Source organism: Mauremys reevesii, linkage group 6, assembly GCF_016161935.1.
Source record: "Mauremys reevesii isolate NIE-2019 linkage group 6, ASM1616193v1, whole genome shotgun sequence".
Taxonomy (NCBI): domain Eukaryota; kingdom Metazoa; phylum Chordata; order Testudines; family Geoemydidae; genus Mauremys; species Mauremys reevesii.
The window spans coordinates 17,997,219-18,023,839 of record NC_052628.1 but is presented as its reverse complement, the minus strand read 5'-3'; the positions used below and the strand labels follow the sequence as shown (position 1 = coordinate 18,023,839).

The 26,621-nt window shown below is 38.2% G+C and overlaps 1 protein-coding gene across 1 annotated transcript in view; it reads left to right on the top strand.

The window, feature by feature from the left end:
* The window catches only part of MBD2 (methyl-CpG binding domain protein 2), a 58,237-nt gene that overhangs the window by 3,833 nt on the left and 27,783 nt on the right, over positions 1 to 26,621 (top strand). The window contains exons 2-3 of the mRNA XM_039544081.1: positions 11,086 to 11,245; positions 20,638 to 20,775. Coding sequence (XP_039400015.1) covers positions 11,086 to 11,245; positions 20,638 to 20,775 — 298 coding nt within the window. The remainder of the gene's footprint in view (positions 1 to 11,085; positions 11,246 to 20,637; positions 20,776 to 26,621) is intronic.

The window sequence follows — 26,621 nt, the reverse complement described above, 5'->3', positions numbered from 1 at the left end:
AATAAATCATTTAACATCTCTGTACCTCAGTTTTCCTCTCTCTAATAATGCCAATCATATAGGGATGTTTGGATAGCTAATATTTGTAAAGTGCTTTATAATAATCAGATGGATGGCACTAGTGAAGTGCCAAAGTATAATTATATTAAAAATATGGGGGTGGGGAACAAGATTATTTTATCTTTCTTATTCCAAAAAAGAGAAGTGGCCTGCTTTCACTTAGGGGACCATCAGACATGCTCCTTTGTATATAAATACATTATTGTTTTTGTTTTAATCCCTGGATATAAAAGACATTGATTTGAAAAGGAAAGGGAAGTAGTAATGAGAATACAGATCATGCACAGTAGATTCCATATCTTTGGCTCTGATCTTGCAGATGGTTACAGTGGGATGTATAGCACTCGCACTTACATTACACACATTCTTAACTGTACTCCTGTGGAAGTCAAGAGGACTACTCACGCAAAATATATAAAAAGTGTGTAGTAGTGTTTAGCACATTGTGTAGGGTTTGTCTAGGAAATGTAACTTTGTCTAATTCCATTCAGTTTCAGCTGTGAGGCAAATGTCAGTAATACCATATTTAAAGTAAAAATCCAGTAAGGTAAATCAGTAGGGGCCAAATACATTTAAACAGCCTGTGACTCTAGGATTCTTCAGTGATGCTTTCCTCGGGACAGCTCAGAACTAGCTACTGTGTTACCCCTCTGCCTAGAGGGTGTGAGCTTTGCTGGAAATTAGACTGCATCAGCTCCATGCCACACCAGTCTTGACTGCTTCACCAGCAAAATCCTCAAGACTCTGCCAATTTTGACTTTGCCTGAGTTCCCCAGAGACATCTCTCTGTAGTGTCTCGTCCCTCTTAAAGAGACAGTGTACACACCCGCCTGTTAAGTTAGCTTAGAACTTACTCTATATGTCAATATAATAGCAGTGACATGGCTAATAGTAAAACTAAAAATAACTTTATTAATACAGGACAGAGATTTAAGTGTTGCTAAGCAAGAGAAAAAGAGACAGGTATGGTTCCAACAAAACAAAACATGCTTTCTAGTGACTAAAACTTACTAAAATTAAGTTACCATTTTTGTGTAAGCAGTTTTCTCATTTACATCAGGTTACCAGCAACTATAGTCCTCCAGGTCAGAGGATCCTATTTTCACAGAATCAAAGGGTGCTGTCCCCTTTGTTCCCTAAGTGATAGATAACTAAGGAGTTCCCTTTTCTTCCTTATATAATTCAGAAAGCCTTTGAAATGTATTCTTTGAAAAATAAACCCCAACAAAGTTCCTCTCCCCTGGTGCTTGTTTTTCAGGGTGCAGGAGCCAAACCCCCTTTTCATCCGTCTGGTCAATTCGCTTTCTTGATTGGCTTGAATACTTTGTTAACTTAGATGCAAATGTACTTCCCGTGTCTCCAGCTTGCAAAGCTGGACTCAGATAGGTAAATCCACATTTTTTTGCTTAAGGAAGGTTTATTTATCAAGTCTGTCCCCAAAACATATTTTAGGAACATATTTCCAGCACAGATTCATAACTCTTCACACATTATCCCTATGTACATCACACAGTGATATTTGTGAGCAGCATGTCACCAGTTTTTATATACAGTACCTACTCAATACACTTATTTTTTGGTACAGTAATATTGTATACAGCAGTTGATTCAACTACCTATTCTTTGGTGTTCAGACCCTCTGTTCTCCCCTGTGGTATCTGGACTCTGATTGTCACCTCTTCTTAAAGGAATGAATGAATACATTGCTAATAATGGCAATTGGGTATGAAGTGATTTTTATCATGCCTTTTACAGTTGTATTTAATCTGATCTTGTAAATCTAAATTAACTATTGTATATAATATAACAAACTTTCAGGATTTGGCTGTAGCCAAGTAAGATTAATGTTTGATTAGATTCTGAAAAGTGACTTTTAATAATGGCTCCTTTTTATTTGATAGATCTGCTTGCTTTGTGCATTCAAAGCCAGATCTTATTTTAATGACAAAAATAAGTTTTGTACTGCTTTTTCCTTCTTTTAGCAAAACAGAGCCAGAACAACTGTGGAAATGTGTGCTGCATTCTAGTCTCTCGTGTATCATCAGCAGAATTGTCTGCTTTCATTTTCAATGAGTTATGTTTGTGCAAACCGTGGAAAGAAATGGGTTTGCACAGGTATCAGTCATGGCATAATTTGATGATAATGGGCCGTGAACAGGTGTCACTGAGGGCCTAGTTTGGCCTGCAGAGACTTTAATAGTGATGATACATTGGAATAAAAAATGCAGCTCTTTTGTAGATGAAATTGTTTATAGGCTGATGTTAGGGAGAAAAAAAAATCTGTTTGTAAACTGAACCTCTTTGATACAGAAATCATTATGACAAGAAACATGGCATCAGAGAGAAATTTTGGAAACCTGAGATACCATTTTCAGAGTAAACCCACACTTTTTAAATTCATATTTCAGGTTGCTGTCTGTAATGTGTATATGTTTTAATATACACATGGATAAATATTAGTTATTAAATGTTTGAGATTTTATTTAAAAATAAGAAATATTTGAAATAAAGCAAAAGATTGTCTTGCTCTGTTGAAACAAAGTAACCGCCTCATATTCATTAAACATGTTTATTCACTCTACAGTGCGAAAAAGTGCAAATGGCATTTGACAGTTAAAAGAATACATGAATTCAGTTTGTGGTTATACTGCCAATACCATAAAGCAGATTGTAAGTTTATATTATGTTGGGTGGTAGATGGGGTGGATAATTACATCGGTACCTAAAAAGAAACAGGTCTTTTCTTGAATAGCTTTGTAACAGATAATCATAGACTTTCCTTTAATTCTACAAATTTGTGGTAGGAGATCTTTCTTTCTTTCTTTTTAAATAAAAGCTTGTTGAAAGTGGGGGAATTTCATCATTGTTGGACATGTGGCTCTCCAGTGAGTGTGTGTATGCGGGCATGTACGTATATTTTGCTTATAATGTGCCTCATCTGAAAACCAAACACAGCAATAGAAATGACTCTGCACTCAGCTACACTATATATTGCTGTGTCAGTTTGGGATATGACTTTGTTTTTATTTTTAAACCCAATATAGCTATATGAACCCTAATATGGATGCAGTTTTATCTGTATAACTGTGCTTATACGGTGAACTTTATGGTGGTTTGAGGCACTGAATCTACACTAGGAGGATTTTGCCAAAATATTTAGACAGCAAAACCGTCCTAGTGTAGACAGGGCCTTAAATATTTCTACATATTAAGAAGTTACTTTAAAAACTGAACAGTTTGTCCACTAAAATTGTAAAGTAGCTCTTGTTTCTTGAAAGAAAATGTAAACAAATCAAGATCAAGCAGTGGCTTTACTTACCCTGCTGTTGTTTTGAAAGTAGCACTTTGAGATTAACAACCTCATTAATAGGTTCCAATAGGCTTTTTAAGGGCACGTCTTCACCAGGGAACGTGGCTTGTGTAGTCGCGGCGTAGCGCTGGCGCTCTAAAAAAACCCACTTCCATGATGCACATTAGTTGAATAGTTTATTTGATGTTTTTTCTGTATCTTGTATGCAAAATACCAAATTCAAGTTTATACACTGGGCTTCATGTTTCTATATAATTTAATTTAATCTTGGAAATCCAAATTCTCTGGTTCTGGACACACTTTAATTTAATCAAATACTAATGCTTCCTCCCTGCCCCAGTATCCTGATAAGTCATTCGTTATGACTTCTGGTTGCATGAATGAAGTCACTGTAAAATCATAGAATGTTTATGATGTGTTCATAAAGGCAAATTGTATTAGTTCTCTTCCTAGCTGTGTAAATTCTCTTTAACAGTTTTAGGAAGCTATGTTTAACTTTTCCACATATGGAGATCTATTTAACCATTGTGAACCTAGTATGTCTCATTTTGAGTCTTTATGGCCTGAGCATACCTAAAAGTTCTATGGAATCTTCTGATAATTCAATGTTCCATTAACTGTGAGACTGTTTACATATGCCTAATACCACATACATTCTTTGCTGCGCTGAAGAGTGGGACATATGTGCTAATTATCTCACTTATGTTTCAAAAAGCGTAAACATTTTTGAAATGTAGATTCCAGGTGTCACAAACTACTGTGGGATAGCCACTAAAAATAATCACTTTCCACTACTTATAGCTACCATGGTAGGCTTTTTATAATATAAATTAGCAAAGGCATGTGGCATTAGGAAACCTTGGAAAGCTATCTTTTTTTCAATCAGTTTTTAAATAATTTCTCAATGACACATTACTAGTATATATTTCAAACAAGGAACTCTCCAATGGCCTTTGAGCCATCTGAACAAGCATGGGATCTCCATATAACTTTTATTATATTGTTGTACGTTTCACCATATGCTGCTGTAAATTGGGAACAACTCTACTGAAGTCAGTGTATTTACACTCATATGAAAAAGGTGCAAGTGAAAGGCAGGCTGGTCCAGTGTTTAGAGTGCTAGCCTGGGACTTGGGAGATGCAGATTCAATTCACTGCTTTGCTGCTGACTTCCTATCACTTAGGCCCAGATTTTTAAACGTCTGTAGGCATTGCTGCGCTCTGCATTGCTATGCCTAGCTGACTTTAGTCCATGTGCTTGGAGAACACAAGTCCAGGCATGTCTGGTGGGCATTGCTGAGTCACAAGGTGAAGCAATACCCAGGTGTGTCTACTGTGAGAGAGTCACTGAATGGTAAGCATAACTCCTCTGCTGGACAATGGCTAGTGGTGTCTGTTCAGCACCCATCTGAGCGTTGTTACCTCCCTTGTCATTGTCTTTAGAGAACTAATATCTGGGCGCTTCCCAGACCCACAGCATATTTTAGTGAAAACCATACAACACAATTCTTACAATTTTATATGCATTAATGATACACATACTTAGATGAAACAATGGGTTTCAGCGGATCAAAACCTTTCCCCTGATACTTCAAAGGGCATGCTTTATATTCAATATCACAGTTGAATATAGATGAGGAATATGGGGGTTACAGCCTCTCCCCCCACCCCCAAGGTATAGAGAGTCACAGGAAGTTAATGTGGAGTTGCTAAATTTATACCCTGGCTCACTTCTAGGAATGTGCTCAGGCAGTTTAGCTTAATAGACCTCTGAAGTGCATTAAGCTTATGCACACAAAGGCACATTTTGTGGGCAGTAAGAGTGTCCACACTGCTGTGGGCGCTGTCCCCATGTAGACAAGCTCTTAGGCTCCTAAGTCAGTTAGGTGTTGCAATGCCTAAGTATCTTTAAAAAAATCTCTTTCAATTCTCCATCTGTAAAATGGAGATAATACATTACAAAGTGTGGGATCTTTGGTTGCTATGTTAATGGGGCTGGGTAATTACCAAAGATAAATATCAGAATCGGTTTATCCTGTGTGTATAGGTCTTTCTGACAGCAGCAGAAGACAGAAACTCTGAAATGTGAATGTAAAAGCATAGAAACTGCTACAAGAGCTGTATTACCTGGGGCCAATCTAACTTCTTAAAGTTGTCTAGGTTAGGGGGTTCTCAAGTTTTTTGTCTCTTAGTCCCCGCCCCACAACATGCTGTAAAAGCTCCACGGTCTGCCTGTGCCGCAACAACTTTTTTTCTGCATATCCAGTAGATTAAAAGCCAGGGCTGGCATTGCGGGTAGCAAGCAGGACAATCGCCTGAGGTCCCATGCCACGGGGCCCCCCACAAAGCTAAGTTGCTCAGGCTTCGGCTTCAGCCCAGGTCAGTAGGGCTCAGGCTTTGGCTTCAGCCCCAGTCCTAAGTGAGTCTAACGCCGGCCCTTCTCTCTGGCTTATTTTGGCAGACACCCTGAAACCTGCTTGTGGGCCCTGGACCCCTGTTTGAGAACCACTGGTCTAGGTTAGGTTGATAGTTCCCTTAACACCTTTCTTTCAGTGAATGGGTGCAGCAAAACAGCTTGTTATGAACTTTACTGAACTTCACACGCCAAAGCTTTTTATTAGGTGTCTGGAGAATAGATTTTGTATGCCTCCACTACACACCGTTCAGGTACTGATCAATATTTGATAATAAGCTCATTTGAAAATCCCAGCCTAAGGGAGCCAGGCATGTTACTCCCATTGAGTTTCACGTTTCTTTAGACTCCTTTTGAAAATCTCAGCCTTGTTGGTAAAAGGCAAAGGCAAAGTGCCTCATCTGATTCAGAAAGAGGGAAGTGTGCTTGGGAAGTTATGTTGCTTACAATTTCTAGTCAGATTTTATATTTTGTGGGGATGGGGACTAACTCTTCTGGCTTTTGAGTGTTAGATTTATCCTCAGAACACATCTTCATCTCTCCTTTTAGTTGTATGTTTGTAGACAGAATAACACTTGAAGGTTCTGTAGGGATATGGAGTATTAGATCCTGCTTATGAAATAGAGACTTAAAGCCTCTATTTCTTTAGTGTCTTCCTCAGCCTCAAATAGTCCCCCAGGGTGTGTTCCAGCAAAAATCTAACTGTATCATTTGTTTCCACATGAAGGGCAATCGGTGGATTCTTTCCTGCTTCTGTTAGGATCTTCTTCAGTTTCTGGTCCACATCCCTTATCTTAGCTCTTGGCAGACAGTACACCCTTCTGTTCTGTGGATCAACTCTGGAGACAGGCCTCTCCATTTTTCTGAGTAGGGAGTCCCCAGTCTCACAGACCTGCCTCTTCCTGGTGTTGGTGTGGGTGTGATTCTCCAGCCTTCCCTCTACTGTTTTTTTTCCTGGTTGTAAGTCCTCTTGTCTTTTGTTCTCACTTGCAATCTTCTGAGAGTCATCCTCGATCCTTTTGGGGCTCTAATTCTGGGTGTCTCCATTGATTCCCTCTTCTTGTAAGACTAGCCACTCTTCTCTTCTTCTTCCTTGCACTCCCGTCTTCTATTACTGCCTGCTCTGCCCCTTCTTCATTTTCCATCTCAGCAAACCTGTTTCTGAGTTCTATTTCTCCTTCACTAGCCAGTCTCTTTCTCTGTCTGGTTCTCAAAGTCACATGCTTCCTCTGGCCACTTACCTCATCCAGCAATCTACCCTCGCAGTTTTCCAGTCCAGCTTGCATCTGTGAGTCTTGAGTTTTCTCTTCAACCTCCTCTTGCTTTCCCTCCATCTGCTTAAATCCCTTTTGAAACTCAACCGTGGTTTCTATTTGTGTCTCCAAACCTCGGATCTTTTCTTCCATCAGCTCTTCAGGCAGCACTCCATACAAACGAAGCACATTTCAGATACCCACTCCAGGATAATGTGCACTGTAGCTTCCACATCCAGTCATCTTCACTGACTCTTCCATTCTTTGGGTCACTACCACTGCTGCCTCTGTAGCTGTCCTAGCCTATCCTCCTAAGCGTCTGTCAAGGAGAAAAAAGAAAACACACATACGCACATCCCCGCCCCCAAGTTCCCAATCAGACTCCCCTGTTTCCAGCTCTGTTTGCTGGCTCATGTGCTGCTGCTCCCATTTCTTGAAAATGTTTGAGATTTTGAAACTTGGTGGTTGAGAGAGACACCTCCCCCCAGTATAGCATATAGCCCAATGATTAGGGCACTCACCTAGGACATGGGATACCTGTGACGCTTCCCGGGGTAGTCAGGGCTTTGAGGCACCTTGCTATCGCCTGCCCTCAGCATGAGGAAACATTATCTGTACTTGCTGGGGGTCAGCTCCCGACCTCAACAGGTAACACAAGAACTTTGCTCTAGGCCTCTCAAGCCTGCTGTCTCCCTGGAGTGTCCAGCCCCTGTTCTGCTGGACACTCCCAGTATTCACAAATCTGCTGCTTCCAGAGAAATGGTACATCCCACCTTACCTCCACCTCAGATCACCTCTCCACTTAACACACAGCACTTAGATATGTTTTTAGTGAAATCAAGTATAAGGTTATTTAGCAAAGCATAGAGATTCAATTACTAGCAAGTAGAAGTATTGGAAACAAATGGTTACACATGAAATAATATCATAACATGCATTCTAAAACCTAAACTTAATTAACTAGATACTCTCAGTGGCCTGTGAAGTAATGTTCATCCTTGCAGGATTTTACCGTCGGGTTTGGCTGTGATCCTCCTTTCATAAGACAAGTACACTGTCATCTTGCCTCCTAGGTGAAGGATCCTGTGTGTTTCCTTGCATCCCCAGACGTACCCAAACAATCCTTTCTTTGTCTTTAGTCATAAACAGGCCAAACAAACTGGTTTGTTTCATTCTGTGAATTTCCTCTTTTATAGATTTCACAAACTTTTCTTTTGCCTGTGGCTCATTTTGCAAATAGGACTACATTGTGAGACATACAATACACACATGACCAGACAGGGAGATTAACATCTGTTACCTTCTGCCTGAAAGGAACATGTCTCCTATTGACCTGCCTTATCTCCAAGACCTTAAGAACCTTCAATATAGATGCATAACTCCTTATATATTATCAGTATATGCATTTGGAGTGATTATGGTGACAGTGGGCTACTGGCTCTCGCTAGAGACCTCACATGCCGCCTGTTGGTGAACTATTATGCATATATCTAACCCGGGGGCCCCTGTAAAGCCCTCTGCAGCCTGGGTGCCCTCTGCCAGTTGGCACCAAGAGGTCCCTGGGTCACAAGACCCAGGGTCAAGTCACTGCTCTGCCTGATTTAGAACCTGGGTTAGGGTTAGGTGCGTACCCAAACCACTAGATTATTGGCTTCTGGGGTCAGTGGCTGTGCGTTTCTGGTTTTGACCAGAAATACCATCCTGAAATTGAGAAACCTTTCTGATGAAAGTTTAATTGAAATTGATACATTTGCACAAAACGTTTTGGTTTTGAAGATTCAGCATTTTCCATTGGAAAAAAATGTTCTAGCAAAAAATCCCCAGCCATCTGTACAAGAGAATAAAGGTGACACAGAAGAAATGGAAAAAATAAGTGTTTCACCTAATTTTTTGCAAAGCGCATATGGGTTATCCAGATTCTTTTGTAAGTTTGATAGCTACTCACTGAATCCATTTGTTCATCCCCAAGTGTAATAACATTGGTTAAAATGGCTATATACACATGCACTAAGAATCTATAAAGCTTTTAATTGTTAAAAGCATGGTTTTGGAACAGACAATATAGACTTTGATTGCAGGGTTGTTGCTAGTTTTTCTCTTCTGAGTGTCTCTTTCATGTTCGTGAATAAAGCTGGGAGAGCAATTCACAACAAAATGACTTATCCAGCAAATTCAGCCCTCTTCATTTAGTCAGAAAACAGGGAATTTGGCAAACCTTTGTACACAGAACTTTGCTCAGGTGAGTGTTGAGGGTAAACGTGGTCAAAGTGTCAAATAGTTTACATCTTTAATGTGGAAGTTTGTTGCCATATAAGCAACTTGCTTTTGTCTCTGATCTTTGATGCAGTATTTTTTCCCACTGATTGAACTTAGAGCAATGACAGCCAGCCCTAGAACTAAAAATGTAGAAAGTTACTTTGTTTTCTGCTCACACGTTAGCTTGGATTTTTTTGTTTATGTTGTTGTTGTTTACCAAAACTAGAAGATGTCCTCATTTTTTCCTTCACCCACATTTGTGATTGGCTTCACGTTGTAATGTCTTTTTTCCCTATTGAGCAGTGCTTCCACTCATCCTTTCTGTTAATTCTGGCTCTCCATAAGGCTGTATTATTTCAGATAATACCCATTTTCCTATATTTGTCTTATTTAGCTATTCCTTTGCAGTGCTTATTTAGCTATTCCTTTGCATTCTGCAGTGCTGAATATCTTGTCAAAAATGATTTTGAAAGAACAAACAGCTTTAGGCAACTTCTGAAGTGCTTTGCTTTTGTTAGTTTCCAGTGCAAAGCAGTCTGTCTGAAAATATCACCATGTTCTCAGTTAATTTAATTTGTGCATTTCCGTATCCTGGTGGCTCCTGTTTTTCACTGTATCATTGTTCAATAAGAATGCTATATTGGCACCACATCTGACACTTGATCATTGCTTTGATTTTATCCATGTTTCACAGCTATGCTGTGAGGACGTCACAAGTTACTGTGTCATAGACCAGGAGTTTGTTTATAGTCTCTTAATACCTTGTTTCTGCCACACTTCTAAGTCTTATTAAGGCAGCATTATTTTTTTCTAAGTTGACTTTCTTTCAGTGAATAATGGCTTGGCCTGTGGTCTTGAAAAAGAGGTGCATTTGGGCAAAACCTTTTGTCCATCTGTCTGCACCTTACTGAAAGTTAAGGGCTGTGGGTGGGGAAAAAGAAAGTTCTGTTGCATGCAGATTGATAGAAATAAGATTGTTTAGGATGATGGTAAACCAAATGTTTACAGATGGTGCTCAAAAGAACAGGTGGGAATAGGGTAGTGTTGAAAATTCATCGGCCAAATGGGGCAAATGGAACAATTCTAAATAAAGCCTCAGACAAAATATTGCTACAAACAGCATCATTTCATTTGATAAGGTACGTGCTGGTCCAAAGCTGTAACTATTCGCTTCATATCATGCATCATTTATCTTGCCGCTTGCTTGCTTACTGGTCAGTTATTTCTCCACCCTCTGATACCAGCATTAGTGAGTGAATTATGTATATGGTGCCATGCTGTATTATATCCTATTTTTATATATTTGTATCAGTCTAACGGCATTAGAGATTTGAGATGGTTGGTGTATTAATGATTGGGTTTAATGGATGGTCGGTTGAAGCCTATTCTACTGACCTATATCTTGTACAGAGCAAGTGACTTCCTGCAGTTGGACAGAATCTAATCTCTCATTGTGGGCTTTTTATACTTAATTAGAGTAGCTGAAGCAATCATTCAGTTTGAATTTCCATTTAAAGATACCTTCCAGGCCGATAGTGCATACTTGTGTCCATCAGCCTGAAACATAGGTTAGAACCCTGAGCAAAGGATGGGACTGGATTTTAGGAGAGCGATGATACCTCGGCTCAATTGCCTAATACATGCATAAATACACCACAGTGAACATGATGCATGGAATAAAGATATGGACGCTTCTTAAAGTATCAATTTAAAAGGTATGAAACCTGTTCTAAGAAGTCAAAGCTGTATCATTTCGTAAAACAAAACATACTAAAGTGTTTTCTTCTTTTTAGTCCAAGTGGTAAGAAGTTCAGAAGCAAGCCTCAGTTGGCAAGATACCTGGGAAACACTGTTGATCTCAGCAGTTTTGACTTCAGAACTGGAAAGATGATGCCCAGTAAATTACAGAAGAACAAACAGAGACTAAGGAATGATTCTCTCAATCAAAATAAGGTTTGTTAGTAAATACACTGTGTTTAAGTGTATCTATGCTACTTCAGATCCTAAAATTGCCCTTTCCTCTAGTGCATTTAGCAATTTTTTCTGCGTAAAGCAGCCTGCTGCTGAGGGTTGTGTGTGTCTGTATATTTATCTTTTTAGTTGTCATGGAGGTGTAGATTTTTTTGATAGAGGCAATATTCTACTACTACAGGGAACAATCAAGGTGAGGCTAAACCTGGAACATCAAATTTAAACAATAATTAGAGAGTTGACCCGTGTGTGTGATTTGAGAACAAATTTCAGTAATGTTCATCTGATGACCGATAAGGCTTAAAGCACATTTCTAAATTAGACCTGTTAAGTTAGTTCGTGTCAAGAGATTATCCTGTTCACTTGTCCAGCTTTTGCCCTTGTTATGTTCATCTTCCTGTTCTGAGCTAAAATGTTTCATATTTTTTCATACGTGCCAGGAAGCTTGTCTTTTGAGGCAGTTACATAATATTTATACAAACGTTGGGGTCTTTTAAAATTATGCATCCAAAAGAAGCAATTTTTTTAAAAGCTGGGGTCTGTGAAACGAGACTGCATCAGGCTTTTTTATTAATAGGAAAATATACTCCTCTTCTGGATAGTGCTTAGGCGAAAAAAAGGGAGCTGGGGGACTAAAGCACACACAGGCAAAGATAATAGATGCAGCATGTTAGGAAAATGACCAATAAAGCCGTGGCTGCTGACACCTAGATACCATAGTGACGGATGCAGTAAGAATGCTTATACTGTAAGGATTCTTTCCAAAAGTTGTCTGTTGGGTTTTTAAAACAAGTTGCAATGTTTTCATTTAAATTAGCAATTATATATTTAGACAGTGCATGAAAATGCATAATAAGCTGCATCTGGTTTCCAGGACATGGATTCCCAAGATTAAATTAATGGCAGATGACAGAAGGCATGGACCACACAGTTCATGCTGATCTTTTACATTTAATGAGTGCATTAAAAAAAAAATAATAACCCCTCCCCCAGACATGCGCTTTTTTGAAAGGGCAAGTAATGGAGGAGGAGTACAGTACCAGGAAACTAATTCGGTGAGTTTTGCAGAATTTTATATATAAAAGTCTGGGCCACATTCTGATATTTACAATAGTGCAAATTGTGAGTAATACTCTTGAAATCACAGAAACTATCCTGGGTTTACAGCTGTGTAAGTGAGATCAGAATCTACACTACTGTTTGTTCAGTTTCTTAGGCAAATATCATTTGTTAAGATCTTATGCTATTTAAAACCTTTACTTTGTGGGCTACTGGATTATTTCTTCAGTAGTTATTTCAGTAAAAAGGACTTTAAATTTAATCCTGAAGTTTGCTATTTGTGAGTTCTAACGCACAGTTGTTAGAGGAGAGAGATATGTGGTGTTCATCTTCTAGTAAACCTTGCAACTGAATTCTTATACAGTACCTCTAACAGATTTACCTTGTCATGTTTGTGCATACATTTATTCACACCTACTGTACTTCTTGTTAGTCTTGTACAAACAGTTTACCATGAGTGGTTTCTAAATCATTTGCCTCTGTTTTATATTTTTTGCAAAGGACGAAGTATAAAACTGCAGCTAAGCTGTCTTTCTCAACCATATTGAGGCAGTTAAATAGGCAGTTAAATGGCTATTAGCCAGGATGGGCAAGGATGGTGTCCCTAGCCTCTGTTTGCCAGAAGCTGGAAATGGGCGACGGGATGGATCACTTGCCTGTTCTGTGCATTCCCTATGGGGCACCTGGCATTGGTCACTGTTGGAAGGCAGGCTATTGGGCTAGATGGACCTCTGGTCTGACCCAGTATGGCCACTCTTATGTTCCATGTTCTTATATACAGATGGTAATGGAAAAATCCTGTTTAAAAAAAAAATTCCCCTCTGCCATCATTAATTGAACATATTAGTTAAGTTTTTTGATAACTTTAGCTTGATACCAGCATGTAGATATTGCAAGTAAGTTTTCTTCTTCTTTGTGCTGTTAGCATTTATGGGTCACTTACAGTCTGTCATCCGGTCTTCTACACAAACTGCAAGGCATCCTGATTAGATATTAGTGCACTTACTGAACTTGCAGAATTAACAATAAAACCCTTTTGATTGATGGACTTTGTTGAGGGTAGAGGGGAAGGAGGAGTTTTGCTTCAATCTTACAGTAATCTTTTCAAATAATTTGTAATGCCTTTAATTTGGACATTTTAAGTATTTAAAACTATTTTGCTAATTTTAGAGATTCCTGAAGAGAGAACTGAATAGGAGATTCAGAGTAGTTTTGAATAAGAACTAATAAACACAGTTGTTTGCCGTTACTGTTATGCTGTAAAAATGCCTTCCACGGCCCTTTCAAATTGGTGGTTGGCTTTATTTTGAAAGAAAAGTGTATTAGACTACTTTCTAACCAAACATTTATGTAATGAGTGATCTAAGGATCATCTGGTTGGAAAGGCTTGGAAATAATATTGTGGGAACTTTCTAAATCATACTCAGTATGAAGTATCTTTTCCAGAAGGAAAAGTGGACGGCCTTCTGGAAAACATTTCTGCTAGCATTGAAATATTATGTAAGGAAGAATACAGCTGGATGAGGCATATATGTGGCACAACGATGCATTGACAGGCCTGACAGATGATATAATACCTTAGTTCCTAGAAGGGCAAAGGGACTTTATGTGAGGAGAGCTGCTTTTAAAGGATGTTAATCAAGCAGCAGCAGAACTTGGCAGAGAAGTCTTTGGCCTTTAAGCCCATTCTGATTAAGAATATTGAGCTTTCTTTAACAAGTATATTGGTAACTGAATACCATAACTTACTTTATGTGTCTTAAATGAAGTGATGTTTATTAGACCATTTATAGACATTTCATTACATTTTACATTGTGTCCTTTATCATGAAGGATTCCAAAGTGCTATACGAATGTAGACTATGTGAAATACAGAGATGATACTTCATCCACCGCTAGGATGCAACTATTGGAGCAACACCATGAAATGAACCATGGATGAATGCTAGTTTATGATTTCATTAAAAATTCTCAGTTTGCACTCTGAAAATCAACCGCACACTGTACTGCATAATTATAATTAATTATGATTTTCTGAACATCCAAAAGTATACAGGGAGCTGCATCAAAACAAGTAAAGCTGAGTTCCCTGCTTACTAGGGGCTGATCCAAAGCCCACTGAAATCAGTGGGAGGCTTTAGGGACTTCCTTGATGGCCCACTGAAGTCAGTGGAAAGTACAGATATGACATTAGAAGTGAGGATAATCAGGACACAAAAAGCAGGCTAGGAAGAGGGTAAAGGCATGGTTACAGAATACTTTTACATTGATTCACTTGTCGCTTGAACAGTTGGACAGACTCCTGCTAGCTGTCAGACTGAACCTCCTAGAAAGTGGTTGATATGGAAGAGCCTGGGAACTTTCCAGGGCCATGGCACCACAGAAATTTGAAGCCCAGACCAACCCTGGCTGACTTCAGGCTATTTAGGTGTCTGGTAAATCTTATGTTCCCCCATAGTTAATACTTGTTTTGTATTTCTCTGCAACTGTAAGGTCTAAAAGCTTTTTAAAAAATGAAATCTTAACAACTCCAGAATTTGATTGCTTAAGCTCTTGCATTCCCCAGGGAAAGCTTCCTATTCACTGCTTTTAAGTGTATGTGTGGATTCTATACGAATTATCACATACACAAAATACAGTAGCTTGTTATTTGCCTCTTAGTAGTGTGCTAGAGTATCACAGTTTGTTTTGTTTATCCCTCTCCTGAGTGACTATAGAAAGATATCTAAAGAAACATATCTTTAAAATAAAAATTGAAACTAGAATGAGATGAAAGATCACACAGTACTTGCACAGTATCTTTCAGTTCACTGAATAATTTGAGGGAAATACTTCAAAAAAAAAAAAGGATCTCAAGTTGCATGCACAAAATGTCTTGAACACACAACTCAAAATGCCTTTTATTTATTTGATTGTTTATTTTTAAGTGTCCCTGGTTGTTTATAGTGTAAAAGTTCTGAAATTAAAAAGTTTGTTTGGGTTTAAAAGTCTCTGGAGATAATGCCAAAAGACTTGATATTGTCTCAGAAAAGCTGTGGAAGACTGGTGTTCATGTCTATATTGAAAGTGTTTGTGGAATATAATACACTTAGAAATGATGGGGCCAAATACATCCATTATCTTAACTCCATTGGCTTCAGTGCAAGCTTTAGATCTGTGTCATTTGTGAAAAAATTGGTGACAACACAGTATTTTTAAAATAAAAAAATCCCCCTGTTTTTGATGGAAACATTTATATTCATTAGTCTCACACAAATTCCTGTTATTGGATGGAAGGCAATCTCAAAACATCTGATTTCTTTGCCTGCTAGAAAATTAGAGGTGCTTAATGTAAGAACATAGTTGCATTTTGGTGACCCTCATTGTCCAAAGCTGCTTTACTATATTAACAAATGCACAACAATATTTCAGACTTCAGCAAAGCAACCTAATGCCCTCAGTCCACCATGAAAATTTCCAGCCCTTCCCCATTGGAAACATCTTCAAAATGAGATTTGCAAGTTACCATGTGTTAATTTGTTACCACTCACTGGGCTACTACTTAGGGCATGTCTGCACCAAAACACTAAGCAAAGTTGAGGCATATCAACTAAAAGTGTGAAGTCAGTGCACATAAATTAAAAATGTTAACCCCTGTGTGGATGCTGTCGTTCAGGAGTAATTATTTTGCTGCAACTTAATCCTCCTCCAAGAGGAGACCACTGTATTCCTTAGTGAGAGGATGGGGAGGGCGGGGGGGGAGAGTAATGACCTCCTACTTGTAAACATAGGATGTCCTTATATGCAATGCATGGACATCCAAACATGCCAGATTACTGTAGCTCTGGCCTTGTGAAAGTGAACAAGCAATTTGAGATCTAGTTCTGCAGTTTGAAAAGTGCTCAATAGGATTTGAACAATAAGTGGCACACTCGTGCATGTTTTAAAAAGGAATCCAGTAAAGCTCTATGGGTCTGACGTCATTGGCAGCAATATTTAGAGGATTCATTATTATAACACATGGCACTAATACAGACAAGGAGATCACAGTCTGTAAAAATCTCTTCTACACAGGGAGAAGATTTCTCAAAATAGAAGCTGTTTAACTGCGAACAAAGGCATAACATGATCCAATTAGAAGCTCAGAGACACATTCAGACTAAAAATAAGAAAATGTTGTAGCTTAAGACCATAGATTTGTTAGGGGGTGCAGGTCAGGCCTTTAGGTTGAGTGGCTGGTATCCAACCCAGGCCTCCAACCCAGGCCTTCTGGACCCATTTCCTTACTGAAGGAAATCTGACTCAGGAATTGTAACTCAATATCAGTTTCTATTTTATAAATTTTATTAAAACTCTAAAACTAAAGTTTAATCAAGAAAACTTATCACCAGAGCTAACCTTAATAATATTGAACAAAAATAAAACACTAAAACTATCAAATCAAACAAGTTAATATTGGAGGTAAATGATCAGCTGAGTACAAAAATAATCCCTATATAAATTCTAAGGAGTCTAAGTATGTGGCTTTAGTTGGGATTTATAACCAAACAAAAGAACTTCACCAAATCAATCAGATCTATAATTTGCATCTGGTTAAGTATGTATATACTTATATTGAAGCTTATATTGAAACCAGTTATTCACTTTTTATCTGATCTACAACCTCAGAGCCAATTATAAAGCTTCCTTCTTACGTGGTAAGCTTCCTTCTTTTCCTCCCTTCCAGCACAGATATTATAAATACAATCGTTAACAGAACATTCTTGATAAGCACAAGTTTAACAATTATTATTTATCAGAAATTACAGATGACAATATAAAGTCTCTCAAGACTTTTTAAAACACAGAACATACTTTATGGGAAAATATTTAGAGCTGTTTAATCCTGGGGAACTTCATTTTTTCCAGTGCCTATCCTGTGTGGCTTTATTAGGTGTCAGCACAGATGTGTGTGCACCTAGCCACACTTTCACTTTTACACTCTGAAAAAGGCTGGGATGTTCTTAGTAGGGCCAGGGTTTTCTGGAAATTGGCAATATTGCTGCATTTTTTCCCTGAAATTACCTTTCATTTCTGGAATCTCTGATTCCTTATGACTTTCTAACTTGTGCTTCAGGCATTCGAGCCGTTTCCTACCAATGTCTAAATGGTTAAGCATGAGGATAACATTAAAGAATTCGGCAAAGATATGTTCCATATGGATGTAGGGAAGTTATTTGGTACAATTTGCAGCGAAGTTCTTGACCACGTTAAAAAGGTCTGCATAGTAAACCACATTAAAGGTCCATGTCAAGTTGTAGCCATAGAAAACAGAAAACAAAGGGCAGAGGGTGGCGAAGTGACAGTAGCAAAGACACAGTTCACAATTACTGGTGTGCTTGCATGACAAAATGAAAATCAGAAATACAGAAAAAGGTAGGACAAGAATGGGTAGAGGCCTGTTGCAGTGCAAACATCCCGCTAGAAAAACTAGACAATCGCAAAATGAGAGAATTCCTAAACAAACACATATGAAATGGGGCCTGTATCCTGCAAGCAAGTACACTGAGATGAGTCTATCTTCCCCACGTCTTTGAACTAAACAAGCAACAACTGATTGTTAAATTGAAGAATCAGCATGCAGCTATAATTGTGGATGAATATACAGACAGCCTACACCAGTATGTTGCAAATGTTCTAATGGAGCTGATGCAAGTTCAGAAGATTTCCCAGCTGCTGCCATGCTCATAGAAACAGTAGAGTTAGAACACGTTAAACTACTCTACAGTTGCACAAGCTGTTATAAAGACCCTTGTACACCATGAAATTGACTTTTCGAATGTAGTGGCTGGTGTGACAGATAATGCAGAGTACATGTAAAAGTCATTCAAAGACAGTTGAAATAGCATTTTAAACAACTGCATTGATGTGCCTGCTGGGCACACATTACAGCTTTACTAGGTGATTGCCGGTGCCATTTGTATATGGAAGTGGACCGTCTGTGTGCTCTAACAAAAAAGCTGTTCTTATCGCCCTTGGAGTTTAAAGTCCAACATTACCACTGGAACCAGTTGTAACAAGATGGACTACTTGGTTTAAAGCCATTGACTATCACGGCCATCATGTGGAGTACTACAAGGGGTTCATTGCTTGGGAAATCGAATTGGATGATACGGCTGCTGTTTTAGAGGAGCTAAGTGTTTTATTGCAGAGTGAATTGCTTGTGGCAAATTTAATTTTTATTGAAGCAGATGCAACTCCACTTGTTCAGACACCACTTATGTTTGAATCACGGTTGACATTACCAACAGAAGTGTACAACGTGGCGTCTGATCTGCTGGCAATACGTCAGTACAGAGGACAGAATGCACTGTACAATCTCAAGCATCAAGTTTTTCAGAGCTGTGTAGCGAAATTGCAGGGGTATTTAAATACAAACAGCCAGCATATAGATTTTTTTCATGATGTGAGAATCCTTGATCTCAAGCAAGTTTGTGTACTCTCCTGCAACTTCAGTGACTATGAAGAGAGTATACCCCTGCTGAGTTCTGTACCTGAGGGTGAGCGAGCAGTTTACTTAAACATTGTAAATTAACTTCCTAGTACCAATGACATTTCTCTCTCCAGTTTTTGGAAAAGCATGGACAAACGTTTGCCAAGACTTAGCCAGATTGCTCATGTTGTTTTGTCAATCCAGTGCAATTCAGGTGATGCTGAACGCAGTTTCGCCAATCTTGAAAAAGTGCTAACCCCGCAACGTTACTGTATGTGATTGGAAAGTATGAAGATGTATGCGCAAAAGAGTTTTAATTTATCCTAAGTGTGTGTCAGTGAATATTTGTATGCTGATATAGGTGATATACAGATATTTGCAATAAAATGTTAGTATAAGCAGAAATGTATTTTTTATTGCAAATTTCCCCTTGCTGTTAGATTGTTGCATAAAACAATAATCCAGCTTTCATTTTAATTGTATAGTCTTGTGTGGCAAGAATTTTGTTTTGTGTTCATACTGATGATCACTTAATACATTTTTTAATTTTCTAAAACTGACAATGTTGTTGTTGTTTTTTTTAAAAGTCTGTAAACGTAATGTCGGCTACCACCTTTTTTGTGCTGTAAATGATTACATATTGCTCAGGTTTGTCTATACATTTTTTTGTATTAATATAATGCATATCCAAAATTTCTGAAATAAAAAGTTTTGAATATCTGAAATTACTCTGTTTTCATGGACGAAAACACTGGCGGTAGTTCTTAAGTATGTGGGATGTGTTAGCCAGCAATTCATAAAATATTTGGTATTTTCTGTGTCTCAGAAGTTTTTTCAACCTATGACATACCACTGCCAAAATATCAAGCATAAGACCACATGTGAGGAAACTAGCATACTCTTATCTGGATCATATATCCTAAAAATATTGTCACCAGTCTATGGGAAATAAAATATAATCCCCATTTATGAAAATACCTGAGCACAACAGAGCCAGTCATGCAAACATTCATTTATCAGTAAAATAAAAATAAGTTCACGCTTAAGATACATTATGTCCATTTTCGCCTGAGCTAATCTAAAACAAGGGCAATTTTTTCATTCTTCTTGGAAACAAGATTTTACAGTAAGTATCCTAGTTTGGAACTAGATTATAGGTCAAACATCTTATCTTCTAAAATCTCCATATTGATAGAGAAGTTACTTAAAGCACACCAAGATGAAACAAATTCAAAATATAATTTTTAAAAAAAAAATATAGAAGGTATTGATATACAAACAAGCTGTTTTCACAGTAGTGAGGGTAATTAACTATTAGAACACTATTAGGGTTGTGAGGGTTTCTTTGTCACTTAATGTCATTTACTCTAAGATTAAAAATGTTTCTGAAAGAGATGCTCTAACTCAATTAAAGTTATGAAGATCCTTGATGCAGGATATACTATGATCTGTGTTTATGTAGGAGGTTCAATTAGATCATATTGGTCTATTTTGGTCTTAATATCTGTGAATTTCTGAATAATACTTTTGTTTATTAGAACCCTAAATTACTTGCTTTGAATATTGGAAGGCTGAATTTGTCATTAGCTTTCTGACAATAGCTCACTTTGGCAACAAGTCATTTAAATAAATAAGGAAAGGTGGGCTGTCATGCTGCTTTATTTCTCCACTGCATAGAAGTAGCCTTGAAACTTCTAAACCTCAGTTTTTTCTTTAAAATAAGTGAGTTGGTTGAAAGGTTAGCTATCCAAGAACTCATTAGTGCAGTAACAACAAATTCTTTCACAAGTCAGTAAAAATGGGTTAATCCAACAGCAATCTGTTATACGGTCTTTGCTAATTCTTTTTTTTTTTTTTTTAACAGGGTAAACCAGACTTAAATACGACACTGCCAATCAGACAAACAGCCTCCATTTTCAAACAGCCAGTAACCAAAGTTACCAACCATCCTAGCAATAAAGTGAGATCAGATCCACAACGAGTGACTGAACAGCCACGACAGGTAAGGAGGTCATCAGTTCCCTGTTGTTACGATTCAGAAAGTGGTAGTATGACCTGAGATCTAATTGGCTTTGGTTTAAATTTAAGACAGAATAATTTGCATTCCAGGGGAGATTTATAGCCTTAATGCGATTCCTATTAAGTATCTCTTCTTTTAATAAAAAGAAGTGTAGTGGAGAAGAAACTGAAAAGGCTTGATTCCATGCATGTTAAAATAAGTGTGTAGGAGGCTAACTCTTTAATCCGTACCTTCATTCATGGTTCTACAATTAGAGAATTTCACTTAGTCATAACACTTTTTTAAAAGATATCCCTGTATTTTGAGATGAAGCATCAAACTTCATTGTGTTGTCCTCCTTACAGCATTTGTTCCTAAAAAGTTTGCTGTTTTATAAAGGGGAGGGGATAGAACATACCTTTGTAAAAGGCATTTTACTGGAGGAAAGCTTTACATAAAACATTAAAAAATGCTGTTTTGTGTCTCTTAAATTCATTAAATCCCCTGTAAGGAGACTTTTGATGAATGCTCATTTTCAGAAAATAGTAGAATATATTATTATAAACTCTGTTTTGTACAGGATTTCATTTAGATCCCTTTCTTTGTACTGATGTTTGATCATCTCTTCACCCCAAAGGGATCTTCATTTGAAAAGAAATGAACAAATGCAAGAACTCTGTCTCCAGGAACTCCCTGTTAGCTAATTATTAGTGCTGTGTATATGTGAGTGAGATTTAAAAACAGTACCTGAAGGATCAATGTAATCTTATTTATCAAGTTCCTGTAAGGTTGCTACCATCAAATTAAGATGCCTTATACATTGGCTGTTTAAGAAGAAAGTACTACAGCACTTATTTATGTATTCGGTACACTCTCATGGCCCCTTTCTTATTATAGAACAGGGGTTAAGTTCTGGGGACAAACGTGCTTTTAACATTCATTCCCTATGAAATCCAGACTACTTCTATCAGCATTGCTCCCTCAAGGTTCCTGTGTGAAGATCTTTTAAGAAATAGTTTTGACCTATCACACGTGATTGGGCTTGTTTTCTTAAAGAATCTACCTAAAGAATTTGGATCCTACATCCTGTGTAGTGTTTCTTCCTCTTCAGGTGAGCCAGAAAAGAAGAAATTTGGAGCCATATTGGATCATCTTGTTATAGAGGTCTTTCAGCAAGATTTGAAGGTCTCGACTTGCCTCACTGTTGGTCCCACGAGGTTCAGCAGGGGCCATGTAAGTGTATCACATCCAGATCTAAAAGATACATAACTGCATGGGTCTACAACCTCTTATCACCACATATTCTTTGGGTTTCCCTTGAGCGACTACACTTCCAGTGCCAGGCTTTTCCTTTCAGTGTGGCTGCTGCACCACTAATATTCACCAAACTGGGTGGCAGTTATAGCACCTTCATTCTAGAGGAATGGATCTCTGCCAGTTCATACCTTGATGACTGACTCAAAACCCTTCCCTGGTTGTCTGCTCCCCTACCTCCCACAAATTTAGTGATTGAGGTCTTCTACAACTAGTCCCTTGATCTTTATGTGAAAGAGTAATCTCTCCTCCTAAAGATTCCCATTATAGATGACTTTCAATACTCAATTGGGCAAGGTCTTTGCCCTCTAAGAGAGGGTTTAATAAATTAAGAAGATGGAATGAGATCTAAAGCTAAGCAACACCTGCTATATTGGACATCCTGGTTACTTTTGAACAAATTCCATTTTCATCTTTTACAGCATCACTTCTTGGTAAGAGGACACACTGAATAAAATCGCTAAACAAAATGTTGGTGTTCTGAGCAGAAGAGGTTTCTGTAAAGATCGGTGACATTTTTTATTGTTTTTGAAGAGTTGGATTTGAAATGGTTACCCCACCCCCGGTTCCCTATTTAGTGCTGATTTTAGACAAGAATTTTAGGGCTGTTGTTAACTTAAAGCTGTGTTCTTGTTTTCTCCAATGCACTTCATCTCTTTGGAATGGTCACATAGATCCCAAGAACCTGGAGATGACATTATTTTTGTGTAAATTTGACTTCTAAAGCACAAGCTGGTGTGGCTTCAGCTTGTCTGCAATTTCCCTGGGTCTTTAAAGGCACTGATTCCAGCTTTTTCTTCTATTCAGTAAAGCTCATGTGGTTCTGGGTAGTGCAGAGTTAACAGTATGCAGAAAATCCAAAAAGCTTAAAATTCATAGTGTTTCAATTGCTTGACTAACCCTGTGATATGTAAACTCACTAATCTGGATTGGTGGGGTACAGTAACAAAAAATTACCCTTTTCATAATTGCTAACATAATTGATTTGAGGGAACCAACCATGGGAGTGAAATTCAGCTCAAAGATATTTCCCACCATAGTATTTGTATTCCTTTCCAGCCTGTCTGTTGTTAGATTTTCAAACCATAAATTTGGATTGTTGTAAAAGTCCCTGCTGGAAAATTTATAAACAGTACATTTTTTTTATTATGGTGCAGTAAACAAAGAAGTTAATTTAAAGTATCTAGTATACAAACTTTCTTCCAAACTATGTCTAGAGACTTTCCTGGTACAACAACTTTAAAAAAAAAAAAAAAAAAAGGAAGGAAGGAAGAAAATAATCTGGAATCCTAAAACCCTCTGTAAAATTTAGGGATGGAAGCAGACTCTCCCAGCACTTCCCAATTAACCTCCAGATAAACTGTGTTAGAGACTGAGTTTATAAAGACTTTCCTGTGCTTTGTGTTTCAGGAAAGTCGCAATTCAAAACAGACAATAGATGACTTATTTACATTGTAACAAATATCAGTGCAATAATTTGACCATTGATTATATGCTTTTCATATAGGACATTTAAATCTCTTAGAAATTAGTCTCCTCCATGGAAAAATAATCTGTCACGTGATGATGATCGAAGTCTTTTTTGTATATAAATTGCTAAATGGTCCAGAGGGATCTCAGCTCACCTCCTCTGTGTGCAATTGCACATCTGCAATCACTTGCATATGTGTGTATGCATATGATAGATTTTATTCTAATTGTGCATTTTAATAGATTTGCACACAAATTCTGTAATTATGCACATTCTGCTGAATACAGAAGAAGTCCAATGGAGTGTTTAGGCCCTGCTTACTTTCCACAAAGCAGGGATTTGGTTCCCTGTTAGGATCTTTTACAGGACAAAATAATGAGGCAGGACTGGATACTGACAGTTCAATTAGACTCTAAGAGAGAACACCAGGGTTTCCCAACATTTCATATTGTAGAGCATCTCTTAGTAGTGAGGCAATCTCGTGATTACTCTTTCCAAATCAAAGTGAATTCCTCCCGCATACAATCAGTTTCCCCTCCAAACAAAATCCATTTCACACTTTCCCTCACATAGACATTCAAAATAAACTCCCACTGCAGTTGATGTTGCCACCCCCATGAGCTCCATACGTGTACAAATTTCCCCAGTGCTAAAACTCAAGTTCAATCAACCTTCTACCTTCAGGCGTCCTGGTTTCTCTATGCCTACTTGCCTCACTATTCCCCCACCTCTACCCCAAATCTCCCTCTAGGTACCTCCCTCTTTTTTTTTTTTCCCCCTAGGTACCGTGGTCTGGCCTCCTTTCTCTTCTCTACCTTTTTACCCCCATCTACCTCCCTCCTCACAATAAAAGTTGAAACCAGATTTTGCCAACATTCCCTCTGAGCCTGACTTTTCACATGGTGGTCTCAATGGGTCCTTTTTGTGATAGCTATCCCCTTAGTAATCCCAGTAGTTTCTTTGTCATGTGATAGCTTCAGAAGTAATCAATCTGGTGGCTCCCTAGGTGGTGTTGCAATGAGATTTCGGGCAGCAGCTCCTTCAGGTAGCAGATCTCTCTGATGGTAGTTCCTCCATGACCTTGTAGCAGCAGCTTCCTCCTTTTATAGAGCAACAGACCCTAGTGGCATCTGTGGTTCTATGCTTTTAGGTGTCCTGGCAGCAGCTGCACACAAAGGATGGAGCCAGGATCATCATGAGGCTGCGCAGCTCTTCATGTGCCACTGGAAAGGGCTTTTAGACCACAGTACAGGAACATCTGGAATACATACAACCCTTAAGTTCTTGGTTCTCTATCTTACTTGCTCATCAAGAAGGAGGAGTTCACACGAGGGTGTGAGAAGGTAGAGCTGCACATCCAGGATTCCCAGGTCTATGTTGTATCCTTAGGAGGGGACTGAGTCTATTTATTGAAGACCGAACCTTGCTGACAAACTACTTCTTTTTCCCCCCCGCTGCTGAACCGGTGAATGCACTTCCAACTTCTGTGAATTGTTTTAAAATCCTCGAACAACTTTTTTTTTTCATACACTGACACCAACCAATCCAGAGGCACTTTGCTAAAACTATATTTGTCATCAAAGCACAGTGGTGTGTTTACCCACATGCTGCCAAACTTCAAGTCTGTCTCATTCACACAGTCTTCTTGTAGCTACTTCACTCTCTTCCTAAATTACTCTCTTACCCAAAACCTGTTTTGGGGTCTCACTCCTTTGATTTTTATTTTTTACTACTTGCATTTTGTAGCATTTTCTTTCCCTTCTTGCAGGCTTCATTTTCTTGCCTGTTTCATTACATGGACTAGAAACCCTCAGTCTTCCAGTCATTGCTGCTTGTCTTACTGCTTCAGAGTTGTATTGCACTCAGCTTTGGCTGAGGTTAAGCAGTCAACCTTGGACTGCTACCCAGAATCGCTCTGTGGATGAAAAATGTCAGAATAGCTATTGGCTTCAAGAGCAGTTTCATCAGTAAAAGGCAGAAAGCCTGTTTCCTCATCATTTCTAAAACTAAGTATGATTTTGCTTAATGTCAGCAAACTGCACCTTCTCCCAGTTACTGCTCTCTCCTTTCTCAACCAAAAGGACACCAGATGTGGCAGTACTCTATACTGTGGCAGTACTCTCTACCCCTGCCACATACTTCCTTTTGAACCTGGAGTGGGGATTCCCAGAAGAAAGAAAAATAATATAGACCAGTGGAGACCCAAGAGCAAGACCTCAAGTCTACAGGCAATAAGTTAGCCAATCAGTTGCTTAAGTTAGTACTGCTGCCTATTCAGTGTTTCACATCTGACTGAAGAATATTCAGTGACTTGGCAAACCAAAACTCCTTTCTTCCTCATGGATTTCAGTATCCCTGCCCTCTAGGTGTCTGCTCTGTTTCACTCTCCAGAGGTCACTGCTCCAAGGTGTAATCAAAAGCTGTACTATTTGTGAAGCACATGTTCTCTCCTTGAAAACACAGGACTCCTTGGTACTAACTAGCCTGAACTTTTTGACCTCCAGGGCATGCTACAAAGCCCACCTGTTTCTTCCCCAAAAGCTTGAACACAAGTCTCACTTAGTGAATAGGGTTTTTTAGGTAGTGGATATTTTGAGACTTGACCAGTTATCTACTGGAGTTATGAGTGTAGTGCCTTTAAGTATAAGAGAGCCTAGGGCAAACGTTTTGTTTGTATAATTCAGGATGGATTGATTTAAATCAAAACTAGTTGAATCACTGATTTTAATAATGATTTAACACAACAAGCAGAAAACACAGATTTAAATAATAGATTTTAATCATATTGTGTATTTGTACTTTTTAGGTATTTTCCTAAAGAAAGGTTGAGTCTCGTTAATTGGTAACTATTAAAACATGTTGATTTTGCAAAATCAACATAACATTTACACTAAATTTGGTGCTTTCTTTTGCTAATCAGGAGGATACACCATACAGATACATACATTCTCTTTAATTTTATATCATATTTACTCAGATTCCTAATTTTTACATTTTTATTATGTTAGAAAATGGTAAATGATGCATTCCTTATTAACTAGATGATTAATTTTTTTTTTTACTT